The sequence below is a fragment of the Galeopterus variegatus genome, unplaced genomic scaffold, assembly GCF_000696425.1.
Source record: "Galeopterus variegatus unplaced genomic scaffold, G_variegatus-3.0.2 Scaffold1047, whole genome shotgun sequence".
In the NCBI taxonomy this organism is placed as follows: Eukaryota; Metazoa; Chordata; class Mammalia; order Dermoptera; family Cynocephalidae; genus Galeopterus; species Galeopterus variegatus.
The window spans coordinates 361,279-374,910 of record NW_007727158.1 but is presented as its reverse complement, the minus strand read 5'-3'; the positions used below and the strand labels follow the sequence as shown (position 1 = coordinate 374,910).

The window sequence follows — 13,632 nt, the reverse complement described above, 5'->3', positions numbered from 1 at the left end:
AAGCAAACAGAAAGGACATTGTTGGGTGGGAGGGGGGAGAGGGAGGAGGGAGGGGGGTTTCGGTAATGGGCCACAATAATCAACCTCGTTGTATATCGACAAAATAAAATTAAGAGAAAAAAAAAAGTATTTCATAGAATTGTTTCAAAATTGAAGAAATCTGTTTGAAGCGTTTGTTACTAAAACATGTTTGAATGTGCTAAAACTGGTAGCATGTTTTTCCAAAATTTTCTTGATGTTCTTACTTGATTATTCTTTCAGATAAAGTTGAGAATAGGTTTTAAATCCCCTGCCCCCCTGAAATTCTTTTGGGCTTTTTTGTTTTTTGGGTTTTTCTTGGCAACTGGCTGGTAAGGGGTCTGAACTCTTGATCTTGGTGTTATAATATTGTGCTCTAACTGACTGAGCTAACCAGCTAGTCCTCTTTTGGGCTTTTGATTTGAAATTTTAAAATGTATAAAATAAAATAAAATAAAGTATAAATGTGTGTTTGGCTACTGCTAAGCAATGGCTAAGGCCTAGGAATCCTCATAGTGCCAATTGTCTAGCTCTTAGTCCTGTTCATGACGCCAGTTGTAAAGCTAGGTGACCATGCCAGTTGTGGGGCTTTTTTACCTGCCAGTAATGCTGCACTGACTGGGCCGATTGTTGAGCTAGGGCTGGATCTGGAGCTCTCAGACCCCTCAAGCCCATTCACAGACTGGGTCACAAACCCTTCATACACCAGGCTGGGTCACCAGACCCCTCCATGCCAGGCTGGGTCATCATACCTCTCCATGCAGGTCTATAAGCTAGGTAACTGGCCATACGGTCCTTGGAAGCTGCAGGTCTAGGAAAAAAATGGCTGCACAGGGCGAGCGCCTGAGGCAGTAAAACACCAGCCAAAGCGGCGTTGTCTTCCAGGTGCACTACTCCACCCACATACACAATGTTTCTCAAACTACCCTGAACCAGCTCTGAGGTGACGGGAGCCTGATCAAATTGTTCCATTTTCCCAACAATGCTTTAGAAAGAATTGACATCTTTGTATATTTAGGCTTTGTGTTTAGGTTCAGCTTTGTGCTTTTCTTGCTAAGATTATTTTTTGATAGTTTGTTATACCTTATGTATTTTTTTGGTGGGGGAGCTGGCTGGTTCAGGGATCTGAACCTTTGACCTTGGTGTTACAACACCACTATCTAACCAACTGCCAGCCCCCCTTGTATATTGTTTTTGCAATTGTGGATAGGATCTCCTTTCCTTTTTTTACATTGGTTATTGATCATATTCAGGAAACCTACTGATTTTTCTATTTCTGTCTTCTGTCACTGGTGGATTCTAATAGTTATAAGCTGATTCTCTTGGATTTTCTAGTTCATAATCATATCCTTTACAGGTATCAGTTTTTTTTCCCTATTTCTTCTCATTAGTTTCATTTATAATTTGCTTTATTCTTATTCCATTGCCTTAGAATTTCCAGCACTACCTACAGTGAGAGTAGTCATTTATTTTAATGGTGCTGTAGAATCTTGAGAATACAAGTTAAGTTTGATTTAATATATTTTCCTTCTCTCGTGTAGGGCTTTAGATGTCATATATTAGGGAAGAACAGTTAGTTTTTATTGTCACAGAAACAAAATTTGTCATCTCTGAAGAAGTCCTAAAAAATTTTTTTTTTTTTTTTGCTGTTTTTAAAAATTGTGGTTGTCTTAGTTTGTTCCTGCTGCTATAACAAAGTATCTTAGACTGGGCAGTTTATAAACAGCATAAATTTATCGTTCACAGTTATGGAGGCTAAGAAGTCAAAGATCAAGGTGCTGGCAGGTTCAGTGTCTGGTAAGGGCTGGATCTCTGCTTCCAAGATGCCACCTTTGATGCTGCTTGCTCTGGAGGGGAGCAATGCTGTGAAGAGGACCATGCTGTGTCCTCAAATAGCAGAAGGGACCAAAGGAGCTAGTAATGAAAGGAAAAGCCCTGGCCTGAGCTCGAAAGTAAAACACACCAGGAGACAGGAACTCAACCAAAGTGTATTTGGCAGGCAAAGCAACAAGCAGGCTGCCCTCTTGGAAGTGGGAACAGCAGCAGCGAAAGTTGGGGTGGGCTTTTTATATGCAGTTAGGCTGAGCTGGACTGTTCCTATTGGCTAAGAAGGAAGGGGAGGGAAGTGAGTGGGGTTTAAGCTGAGAAATTCGCACGCGGTGGGAAGGGGATGTGGTGATGAGGAAGAAAGGGGAGGGTTTTTTTTGTGATTCTTGGACAACGTGCTGTTCTAGGGACCTGAAACTCTCCGCAGCTATTTTGGGTGTTGCTCCCGTCTGCCCACTGCCATCTTAGACATTGGCTAAAACATAATTGCCTAACAAGTAAGATCCCTCAAGTCCTTTTGTAAGGTTACTAATCCATTTATGAGGGTCTTCCCTCATGACTTAATCATCTCTGAAAGGCCCCACCTTTTAATACAATTACATTGACCATTAAGTTTCAACAAAGGAATTTGGGGAGGACACAATCAGACCACAGCATCAGTAAAATATGCACAACATAAAATTTACCATTTTTAAAAAAAGTTCTACATTTGGAATAATCTTCAGATCCATCTCTTTGTTGGAGAAGTGGGGTTCTTAACATTTGACCTTGTATAGTCAATAGCTGAATGACACTTAACAATTGGATGCATTCTCCAAGTTAACATATGTGATATGATAGGATGAATATCAAGGTAATTTTATTTTCTTTTGGAATGGATTTTTATACTTTTACATCTTGGTTATTAATATGGTCAGAGATATTGACTTTTTAAAACAATGATTAGTAAAAAAAAAAAAAAAACATCCTAAAGAAATAAGTCCTATTAATTTAGAGTTACATTTTTTTAATGTAAGTATTTTGCCTAATATTTCTTATTGATCTTCAGAATGTATGGTTTTGAAATCATTATTATGTCTTGCATGTATTACAGGTCACCATATCATCAACCAACCTCTTACAGGCCACGATTATTGCTGTCTGGAGAGCGAGGCTCAGGTCAAACTACTCACCTTGCTCCGGCAGTTTTGCACACTCTAGAACGATTCTCTGTGCATAGACTAGATCTCCCAGCACTTTATTCAGTTAGTGCAAAAACACCGGAAGAATCATGTGCACAGGTAGGTTTGTACCATATCAGAGTACATCCAACTTTCTTATTGCTTATATCTTGCTATTGTTTCTTACTGCTTATATCTTGGTAGATCTTGCAAGAGTGCATTGTATTTATAGATAAGATTTTTTCAAAGAACAATAATATGAATATTAACTGTTTATTGGTTTTCATTAGCCTTCTAATGTTAGTGCAAAGGATCCTTTTGATGTATAACTTTTTAAAAAGTGAGCTCATTGTTTTTCTCATGGTTCTTCCTTCCTTACTGAAATTTTAGTAACTTGTTTCATTAAACATTGTAAAAAGGGAGTATTTTGCCTTTTTTTGACCCTCTTTTCAAAGCCGTGATTTCAGAGCCATTCTGGACTTCTGTCTTTACTTGGGGACTTATCATAGAAGGGAGACAATATCTAATTTGAGGTATTAGGATTTAATATATATATATTTTTTCTTTTTTGTCTTTTTTACTGACTGGTAACGGGATCGCACCCCTCAGTGTCACGCCCGTACCGGGGACCGGCAACGGGATCGCAACCCTTGGTGTTGCGCCTGCACCGCGCTCAGCCAGTGAGTGGGAACCGGTCTCCACATGGGATCCGAACCCTCAGTTGGGAGTGCCGCCGCGCTCCGAAGCGGCGCACTCTCCCGTGCGCCACCGGGCTGGCCCAGTATTTAATATTAATATAGAATAAAATATATATATATAGAATAGTGATAGCAATTAAAAAATTATGGACATCTGTATCAGTAGTTAAGTGTTTTTGATATTTGATTTTTGACTATTTTGTGTTTGCTGGTTTGTGAAGCAAAGTTCTAGTGGGCTTGTTTATATTTCTTGGAAGTTTTTATGTATAGCCATGAATATGTTATAAGTGTGTCATGTTGGAATTAGAGGTGAGGGGTATAAATTTTTTGAGCCATGGGACCATGTCTTAACCATTTCCGTATCTCCAACACAGTGTCCACCTCATAGTAAGTGCTCATTAAATGTTTGAAGAATAATGTTTCTAGTAAATAGATTAGAGAGATGAATGCCAGTTTGTACTTTGGTATTTAGCCTACTTTTACAGTTTAGAAAACTGGAGTAGTAATATTTAAGAGCAAATCGTATGTTTGTTCTTTTTTTCGGTTACATTTTACAAATACTTAATATATACACTATAATTATCTAGTTGAAAACCATTCCCTACCTGGTAGCAAGAAATATGTATTTTTTAAACAGTTCATAGTAGTGTTGATTTAATTTCTCTTTTACTCGTAATTCACTGGGTATGAACATCCTAGCAGCACACACTACTATTTAAAGATTTCTTTCCAAAATCCAAGGCCTAAATAAAAAGCTGTATAGCAGTATTTTGCTACCACTTTGACATATTTACCTCATCCTGGCTATGTTTTCCAATAATGTTGATTTATATGTTAGCTCATATTTTGTCTTTTTAGTGAGACAAAATTATTGCAGGTCGTACACAAGTAAGAGAATTATTCAGTACTGTTGAAAATAAATTCAAATGATTTACTAAGAAAACATAAATAAACAAAATTGACCCCAGAGAAGAAAGAATCTAAACAAACACTAACTGTGGAAGAAGAGAATGAGCAAGTGTCATAAAGGCACTAAACCTACACAGTTTCACAGGTGAATTATTTTGATATTAAGGGATAAGATCATTTTGATGCTAGTTAAACTATTCCAAAGCATAGGAAAAGTAGGAAAGTTAAGAAGTTAGCAAAAACAGCAATCAGCAAAACAGCAATACCAAATCTTTCAAAGAAATACAAAGAAAACTGTAAACTAATCTCACATAGGCAATAATCATAAAGAAAATATTAGAAATGGAATCTAGTAGCACATCAAGAGAGTAATATATCATTATTAAGGCATGCAAGATTGATATAGTTAGACATTGAGAGATATAAATATTGGAAAGGATGCATTGAAGTTACAAATATTTACCTATGATACGATTGTATGTTTGGGAAACTTACAGTGTCAACTAAAAATTATTAGGGACAATGGAGAATTCCATAAGGCGGACATGGTAGTTTTCTTTCATACAAATTCTAACAAGTTAGAAACAAAATGGAAGAGTTTCCATTTGAAATAGCAACCAAGTTTACCTAGGAGTTAACTGAAATAATTAATATACAGGGCCTAAAAGAAAAAAACTAAAATTCACTTGAGGGGGACAGTTGAGTAAATGAAAGACATACTTTATTTATAAACCCCCCCCCCCCTTTTTTTTTCTGACTGGTAAGGGGATCGCAACCCTCTGCACGGTGTGGTCCACACCACACTCAGCCAGTGAGCACACTGGCCATCCCTATATAGGATCCAAACCTGCAGTCTTGACGCTACGAGAGCCATGGGGCCGGCCCCATACTTTATTTTTAGTTACTGTACTATATTTCTTCAGTTCGGAGTGTGGACTCAAATAAAATTACACAGATTAAAGTCACAGTTACTTTACTTAGTGGATGTGACCTTGCACAAGTTGCTCAACCTCTTTGAGCCTTAATTTCTTTGTTTATGAAATGGAGATAATCACACTTACCAAGAGGTTGTTGTATTAAAATAAGCTCATCAAATAGGCTTAGCACACCGTGCTCAATCAATGTTGGCTATACTCATGTTTATCACTACTACTACTGCTGCTGTTGCTACTGCTACTTACAGCTAATGGATGATAAGATTCAAAATTGGAAAGCTGTAAGTTCTTTCCCAAATTAATGTATATATTAAGTGCAATCCCAATTATACTCCCCCTCCCCCAAATTTAGGGGGAGAAGTTAAAAAACCCGTGTTCTTTCTTCTAGAAAGTAAGTATGAGAGTAGCAAGTTGGATTTTAAAGGAAAAAGTGTAATGAGGTAGCCCTACTAGATTTTTAAAGGTAAGTTGGATTTTAAAGGAAAAAGTGTAATGAGGTAGCCCTACTAGATTTTTAAAGGTAAGTTGGATTTTAAAGGAAAAAGTGTAATGAGGGAGCCCTACTAGATTTTTAAAGGTATAATAGAATTACAGTAATAAAGAATTTGTACCTGGGTAGGGATAGACAAAATAATAGAACAGAAGAGAGAATTTATACTTAGGACTCATAGTATATGATGATGATAACCATGATGACATTTTTTTTAGTAGATAGAAGAAATGGATTATTTAGTAAATGGTCTCGGAACACTGGCTAACTCTAATAGGGGAAATAGAAAAAGAAAACAAAACTGGATTTCCTACCATTTTCTATAGGCTACAATAAATTCTAGATTATCAAAGTACCAGGAAGACTCACAAGGTGAATATATTTATTATCTAGTGTTTGAGAAAGTAATTTCTTTTCTTTTTTTTTTTTTTTTTTTTTTTTTTTCCATGTCCGGCAACGGATTGCAACCCTCAGTGTTGCCCCCGTACCGGACCGGGGACCGGCAACGGGATCGCAACCCTCGGCGTTGCTCCCGCGCCTCGCTCAGCCAGTGAGTGGGAACCGGTCTGTATGTGGGATCCGAACCCTCGGGCGGGAGCGCCGCCGCGCTTCCCAAGCGGCGCACTATCCAGTGCGCCACCAGGCCGGCCCCGAGAAAGTAATTTCTAAGCAATGCACAAAAGCCAGAAAACATAATGAAAGATATGAAGGAATTTGACTATACAAATTTTGTTATACTTGGCAAAAAGCATTCTTTAAATAAAATTAATAAACATAGCCTGGGAAGAAGTATATTTGTAACACACATCAAAAGGACAAAGTTCCTAAATATACAAAAATATTTTAAAATCATTAAGAAGAAAGAATAGCAATGTAATATAAAAATTAGCAAAATAGGAACATGCTTTTTACAGGGGCGAAAGGAACAAGAAAAAGCAACCAATAAAAATTTGAAAAGATTCTCAGCCTCACTTGTAGGTGAAAATAAACTATCAGGTTTGTTTTTTTTTTTAAAAAAAGCTTGCTAATTCCCAGTGCCAGAGATGTGGGATGCTCATGTTTGAGTTAGTGGAAATGTAAATTTATTTAATGATTTTGGGGTGTAGTTTGGCACTCTCTTTTAAAATTTCAAGTACATATACCTTTTGACCCAGGAATTCTGTGTTTAGGAATTTTCCCTAAAGATATTTAAGCTACAAGTATTCAATGCTAAGTGTACAAGGATATTCATCATAGCGTTGTGTATAATTGCCAAACAAAATAGAACATAAGGACAAACAAATTGAATGTCCTTTAATGTGAGACTGGCTAGAAGAAATTATGGTATATCCTTATATACAAAGGAATACTATGAAGCCAATACCAAGAATGAGGTAGATTATATGGCCTGCTATGGAAAGATGAAGGAGATCTTAGTGAAAAAAATGCAGGTATCCCAAAAAACTGTTAATGGTTGCTTTGGCTTGGGGGAGGGAATTTGGAGGATTAGGGAATGTGTAAACTTTGTCTTTTTAGTTTACAGTCTGCTGCTGCTGTTCTGTTAGAATTTTTTTTTTTCTTTTTACAATGTTTATATTTGACTACATCAAGCAAACTAAGTATAAAATCACTTTGAAAGAGAAACGTTTTCAGAGTGAGAGGGTCTACTGTCTGTAGTTGTTCCTTATGGTTCATATGTGTATATATTCATAAAAACATTACTGGTTTAATGTTAGTCAAGTATAGGTAAGGAAACACTTAGGAGTGTTGTAGATTTTAATATGTTGGTATTATTGAGATCCTAGGATTTTTTTCTGAATCCTACTTGGCATCATTCTGAATCCTACTTTGCGAAGTTAGAATTGTGACTTCATACTCTTTGATCTCTTTTACACTTCTGGGCTTTCGCTACTTTTTAATTTTGTTGGTGGAGAGGGTGGAGAGAGATGTCACTTAGTAGTGGAAAACAACAGAAACCCACTATTTATGGTTTTGGTTGTGTTGCACTTCCTCTAGTACATTGACATCTCGTCTTCTCAGTTTACGCCTAAGAGCTTCTGGGTTGGAAGTAGAGCTTATTTTTGAGTGACCACCACCTGGATGTCTAATCTACTAGGACCTGAGTGAGAATTATGCAGTCATGCTAGCTGAAGCCCAGACTTCTTCTGATACTGGCCAGAGACCAGTGAAATTGTTTTGATTAATTCCTGATTATTTGTATCTTAAGAACATACTTAGAAATATTTTAAATTTATTAATGTAACAGATTTTCTAACAAATTCTCTAAGAAGAGGCTGTTATATAATGTGGAGATTGGTAAGCCTTTTTATATGTAGGTATAAAAGTCCTAGGGAAGTAAGTGTGTGAATTAGGTGCTGAAATGCTGGAAAGCCCTTCTCTCTTTTCTTCTGTTCTACATTCCCTTTTGCCTTACCTCTCTTGGGAGTTAATCCTCCCATAGCCAGGATTAGCTCTAAATAAGTGTGGAATATAAGGATTCAGTCTGTGGCAAGTTATTCTCACATACTTTTCTTTTCCTCAGGCTCTAAAATTCTTAGTATAAATTAAGTTGGGCATGAAAGGCAGTCTTAAAGGGAAGAAGTCCTAAATCAACCTTTATTATTTATTTATTTATTTAGTTTTTTGGTGGCTGACCTGTATAGAGATCTGAACCCTTGACCTTGGCATTACAAGGTGGCACTCTAACCAACTGAACTAACAGGCCAGCCTCCTAAATCAACTTTAAAAGGCTATATTTATATGTGTGATAAGATGTAAAGGGGAAGAGCCTACTTGATATTTTTTTATACTGTGGTGATTTTGTTTAATTGTATGTCTATTGTTTAAAACATATACATGCAGGGCTGAGCCCGTGGCGCACTCGGGAGAGTGCGGTGCTGGGAGTGCAGCAGTGCTCCTGCCGCGGGTTCGGATCCTATATAGGGATGGCCGGTGCGCTTACTGGCTGAGCACACTGCGGCCGGTCTCAAAAAAAAGAAAAAAAACCATATACATGCACAAGAATATACAGTTGGCCTTCTGTGTCCTTGGGTTTTATATCCACAGATTAAATCAACACCAGATTGTAAATACAGTATTTGTAGGATGCAAAACCTGTGGATGTGGAGGGCCAACTGTGGAACTTCAGCAACTGCAAAGATCTGCGGGAGTCTGGGAAACAACCCCTGTGGATACGGAGGGATGACTATATGTGATAAAACTTCATTTTCTCTTTCTGACTGTCTCAGCTATTGATATCATCAGTTGGGGTATCACATGGTAGAGGAATTAATGTAGTAGATATTAGGGTTTTTTTCATTGTTTCATAAGATTTAGTGTGCGTAAGAATCACTTGGGAGTGCTTATTAAAATTTCTGATTTCCTGGTTCAACACCAAGAGATTCTGATTCACTAAATTTGGGCTGAGCCTCCAGGAATCTATATTTTAAACATTCATCCCAGGTGTTACTATTCTAGGTCTTCAGTAGATCAGACTTTGAGATCTAGTACTTTAGCTGGTCATTGGACACTAGTTGGACATTTATTACTGAAACAAGTGCCAGAGTATATAACATGACTCTCTGTGTGTGCACGTATGTCTCTCTGTGTGTGTGTTTATGTGTATGTACATTACTGAGTATTTCATAGTCTTCCAAATGCTCTGAAAGGAGAATGGAAAACCTTGGTAGAGCCTGGAAGATTTTTGGTTACCCCATTAAGTTCGCGAGTAGTTATTGAGCACTACAACAAGGCAGGAGATGTTAACATGGGTAGTAAAAGACATCGTTACTAACACTCTAAGCAGCAACTGTGATCCCTCTTTTCTGACATCCTCAAATGTAATTTTTGCTTCCTGTATTATTTCTACTTTTGATTTAGAAAAAAAGGACTTATGAGTGTGTTGTATTTTGTCTTTTTCATTAATAAAAAGGTATGACTAAATTAATATATTTTATATATTTACATAAAGTAAAAAAGCTTTGGAGTTTATGTACTATGTGGTGTTATGAATAATTTAAAAGGGTAAATAAAGTCTTTTTTTTGGTGAAAATTTTAGTGTTTTCCTTTCCCTAGAAAGAAATTGTAGAAATTCTCAGGGAAAAACCTTTTGATTGAGTAGCATTAATCAATAAATGTATTCTATGTGTACACTTTGGATGCTCTTGTGTTTGTGCTTATGGTTTTCTGGATTTCTCCCTAGCAGTCTGTGTATACTTTGGATGCTTTTGTGTTTGCTCACATGGGTGTCTGGGTTTTTCCATAGCAACACCTTTTTATTTTTTTGAGTTGTGAGCCCGGAGTGTGTCACAACTTACTGAAATTCCTGAAGCCTTAGGGAATGAAAACATCAGAAATGGAATTTGGGTAATTTAATTTTTATAAAATATTTATTACTGCCATAGTTTAGAAACTGGTAGACATGTATAACAGGCTAATTATATGCATGTAAAGAAATTTGGCATCTTATTTCTTGAATCCTGAATCTTCAGAATCCAGACAGTGCCTCTTCACAGAAGATGCTCAATAAATCTTAGCCAAATGGAATATAAAGGGAATAAAATGATATAAATGCAATAAAGTCATCAGTAATATGGAGATATTATTTATTTTAATATTTTGTGGTAGTATGACACAAAGAATTACACTTGTTTTATTATTGCCTTTTAATTTTTATAAAAATTAAGAACATTTTGATTCCCAAGATTTTTCTTTTACCTGCGTTTTGTAATTTTAGTACATTTATAATACTAAGTGACTGAGAAGAGTTCTGGAAGTTTTTGATGACATAAAGTTGTCTTCCTCTCTTCTATATTGCACCTTTTAGACAAGTGAAAGCTATACTGGCTTTGAGCTTTCTGTCTTATTTACATTTGTGTTTAATATTTTTCATGTTTTCAGTTTCTAAAGAAAATGGCTTATTATGTGGTATAAAGTTAATTTTTAAAAAATACTTTAAATTTTCATGCATGGAACATTTTAATTTGGTGGCTAAAATACTGATTTCAAAGTTTAGCTTTTGAGATGATTTGAACTCTTGTAAATAAAAATGCAGTTCATATCAATAGTGCTTCTTTGTATGGATACTTCTAACTTTAATGGCCTGATTTTTGCCTTTAATATTCAGAGGAAGTAGTTTGTGATTTTTTTAAAATAAAGAAACTTAAAAAATTATTAGTTATGTAAGGGACTCTGATGTCCAGGGCAAGAACGAGGCCAGAAGGAAATGGAGTACATTGTCTAAATAAAGAATCAAAACAAACAGTTCACATACACTGGTGTTTGTTCATTGTGCAAGAGTGCTGGTCATGTCAGAGGTATTTTGAAACGGTTGGTTCAGTAATTTGGCCTACTGTCTTTTTTTCTCTATAACAGTTTTTCTGTTTTCTACTACACCTTGCACATCCACCAATCCAAGACACCCTATAGGTGAGTATTTTTCTAGTTCTCAAATGGCATCACTTGTTCCCAAGACAGTTGCCGCTTCATTAAAACTAGGCTTTATTTTTCTACTCTGAATTATCTGGTTATTTGATTTCACAGAGTGTACTTTACTCCACAACTTTAAAAGATACCAGCAAACTGCTGAAGAACTTTTTAAAAATTAACAACAAACAATAATATATCACAATAGGATTAATCTTTTTTTCCTGATATTTATATTCTAAGAATTTTAAAATACCATTCTCAGGCTCCATTCTTTTTGAATTTTCATTACAAAAGGTGGGGAATTAGAAAAAGTTAGTTATATATATATAAGGAAAATGCGAAATTTTTGATATTCTGAAAGAGCATGGAGTAAGGAATTAAAAAAGAAAAGTTGTTTTGGTAGGCCTTTTTAACTTTTCTAGAAATTGAGGATGATTTCTCCCTAACGGCGTAGAAGAAAAATTACAAAAATATTCCCTTGATATTGGTATCTCATGTAGTTAGGTTAATTCTCAGTTTGTATAATTATACACTTGTGGATCAGAAAGCCTAATCTAAACATTTTTATTTTTCTATATTTATTGGAGATTTCTTTGGTTTTTTTTTTTCCGCTAGGTTTTTTAGTATAATTTTAAAAATTCTACCAAGAAGAATATTTTCCTGAAGTCTTTGGACATAAAAAAATTTGTAAACTTTTTATTGGGTCAATAGAATATCATGTTCAATTTGTTACTTTTGATTTGAGAGGACTGGATGAAAAGAAAGAAATAGAGAAAAAAATCTTAATGCTTTTAGAGCTGGTGATACAATACTTGTATCTAATTCAGTCTTGCAAATAAAATTCAAACACCTGTAGTACTGCATTATTTAACTTTTGGCTCTGTACAGTTCTTATTATCACTTAACATTCTGTTGCTATGCCTATTCTCTTTGATGCTTGTTAATGGCTAGATGTTTTCAACACATATTTCTGGAAAACCCGACCTAGAAGTACTAGCTTTAAAGGCATAACTTTTTTTGCCATTTTTTTTTCTTTTTTCATTTTAAAGCATGTTTTCTCATCTCTCCTGTGTCCTGGTGTGTGGTAACTTGCGTGGCTGAAATAGGTGGTTAGTTTTGTGAGGCTTCTCAGTAAGCTATAGCTTGTACAATCGCCTCTCTCCCTGCTGACTTTCCTTAGTTTTACCAGAATAGAATGAGTAATTGGATAGTGACAAAATGAGTTGGTCACTGTCTTCCACATACCGTGCCCAAATTGGGTGGCATGTAATAATTTTTTTTTAAACAAATTCCTCAGTTGCCTTTGTGCACTCAGTAAGCTATAGCTTGTACAATCGCCTCTCTCCCTGCTGACTTTCCTTAGTTTTACCAGAATAGAGTGAGTAATTGGATAGTGACAAAATGAGTTGGTCACTGTCTTCCACATACCATGCCCAAATTGGGTGGCATGTAATAATTTTTTTTTAAACAAATTCCTCAGTTGCCTTTGTGCTGCTGTGTGGTTCCTTTTGCCAACGTATTTGCTTTTTTTTTTCCTTATGAATTTTCTATAATAACTTTGGAAAAAATAATTCTTGAATTTCCAAGATCCAGGATAGAAAGGTACATGTTTGCAGAAATGGTCAAAATTTGGGAGTCCTGAAGGAGTTGTACCGTACAACTGTCCTGGATTGGTGGATATGCAATTATTAGAGGAAGGGAGCAAATATTACTTTTGATGTGAGTGATCATAACATCTACATTTCTTCCAGTTTGGGGGAAAAATTTTATTTGAGCCTCTTTCATCTGGTTTATTATTAGATTGGCAGTACATTTTATTTTACACAGGATGTTTAAAGCTGTATAAAATGTATTAAATATTCATGCAAGTGGTAAGCTTACTCATTAAAGAAAAATGATCCTTTTGATTCTTAGAGAAGTTTCTGATAGTCCTAATCATTTTTAATGTTAGATTCTTATTTCTATATCTTGAACATTACATAGGCTAGTTGAAGTGTGTTTAAAATAAGAGAAAGTAAGTAGAGAATTTTAGGATGAGAATTCTCTAACTAGATTGAGGAAATACAGTCATTTTTACAGTTATACCTAAACTTGTTAAAGATAATGAAGAGATGTCATATTAGCATGTGAGAATTTGTTGATGGGCTACTGAGCTCTGTTGACTTACATGTAAAAGATAGTAGTTCTGC

General features: G+C 35.7%; 1 protein-coding gene across 1 annotated transcript in view; it reads left to right on the top strand.

Annotated features, from left to right (window-relative positions):
• ATAD2B (ATPase family, AAA domain containing 2B) overlaps positions 1 to 13,632 on the top strand; it is a gene marked incomplete at its 5' end in the record, with an annotated part of 144,646 nt that overhangs the window by 71,741 nt on the left and 59,273 nt on the right. The window contains one exon of the mRNA XM_008574432.1: positions 2,939 to 3,125. Within this exon, the coding sequence (XP_008572654.1) occupies positions 2,939 to 3,125 (187 nt within the window). The remainder of the gene's footprint in view (positions 1 to 2,938; positions 3,126 to 13,632) is intronic.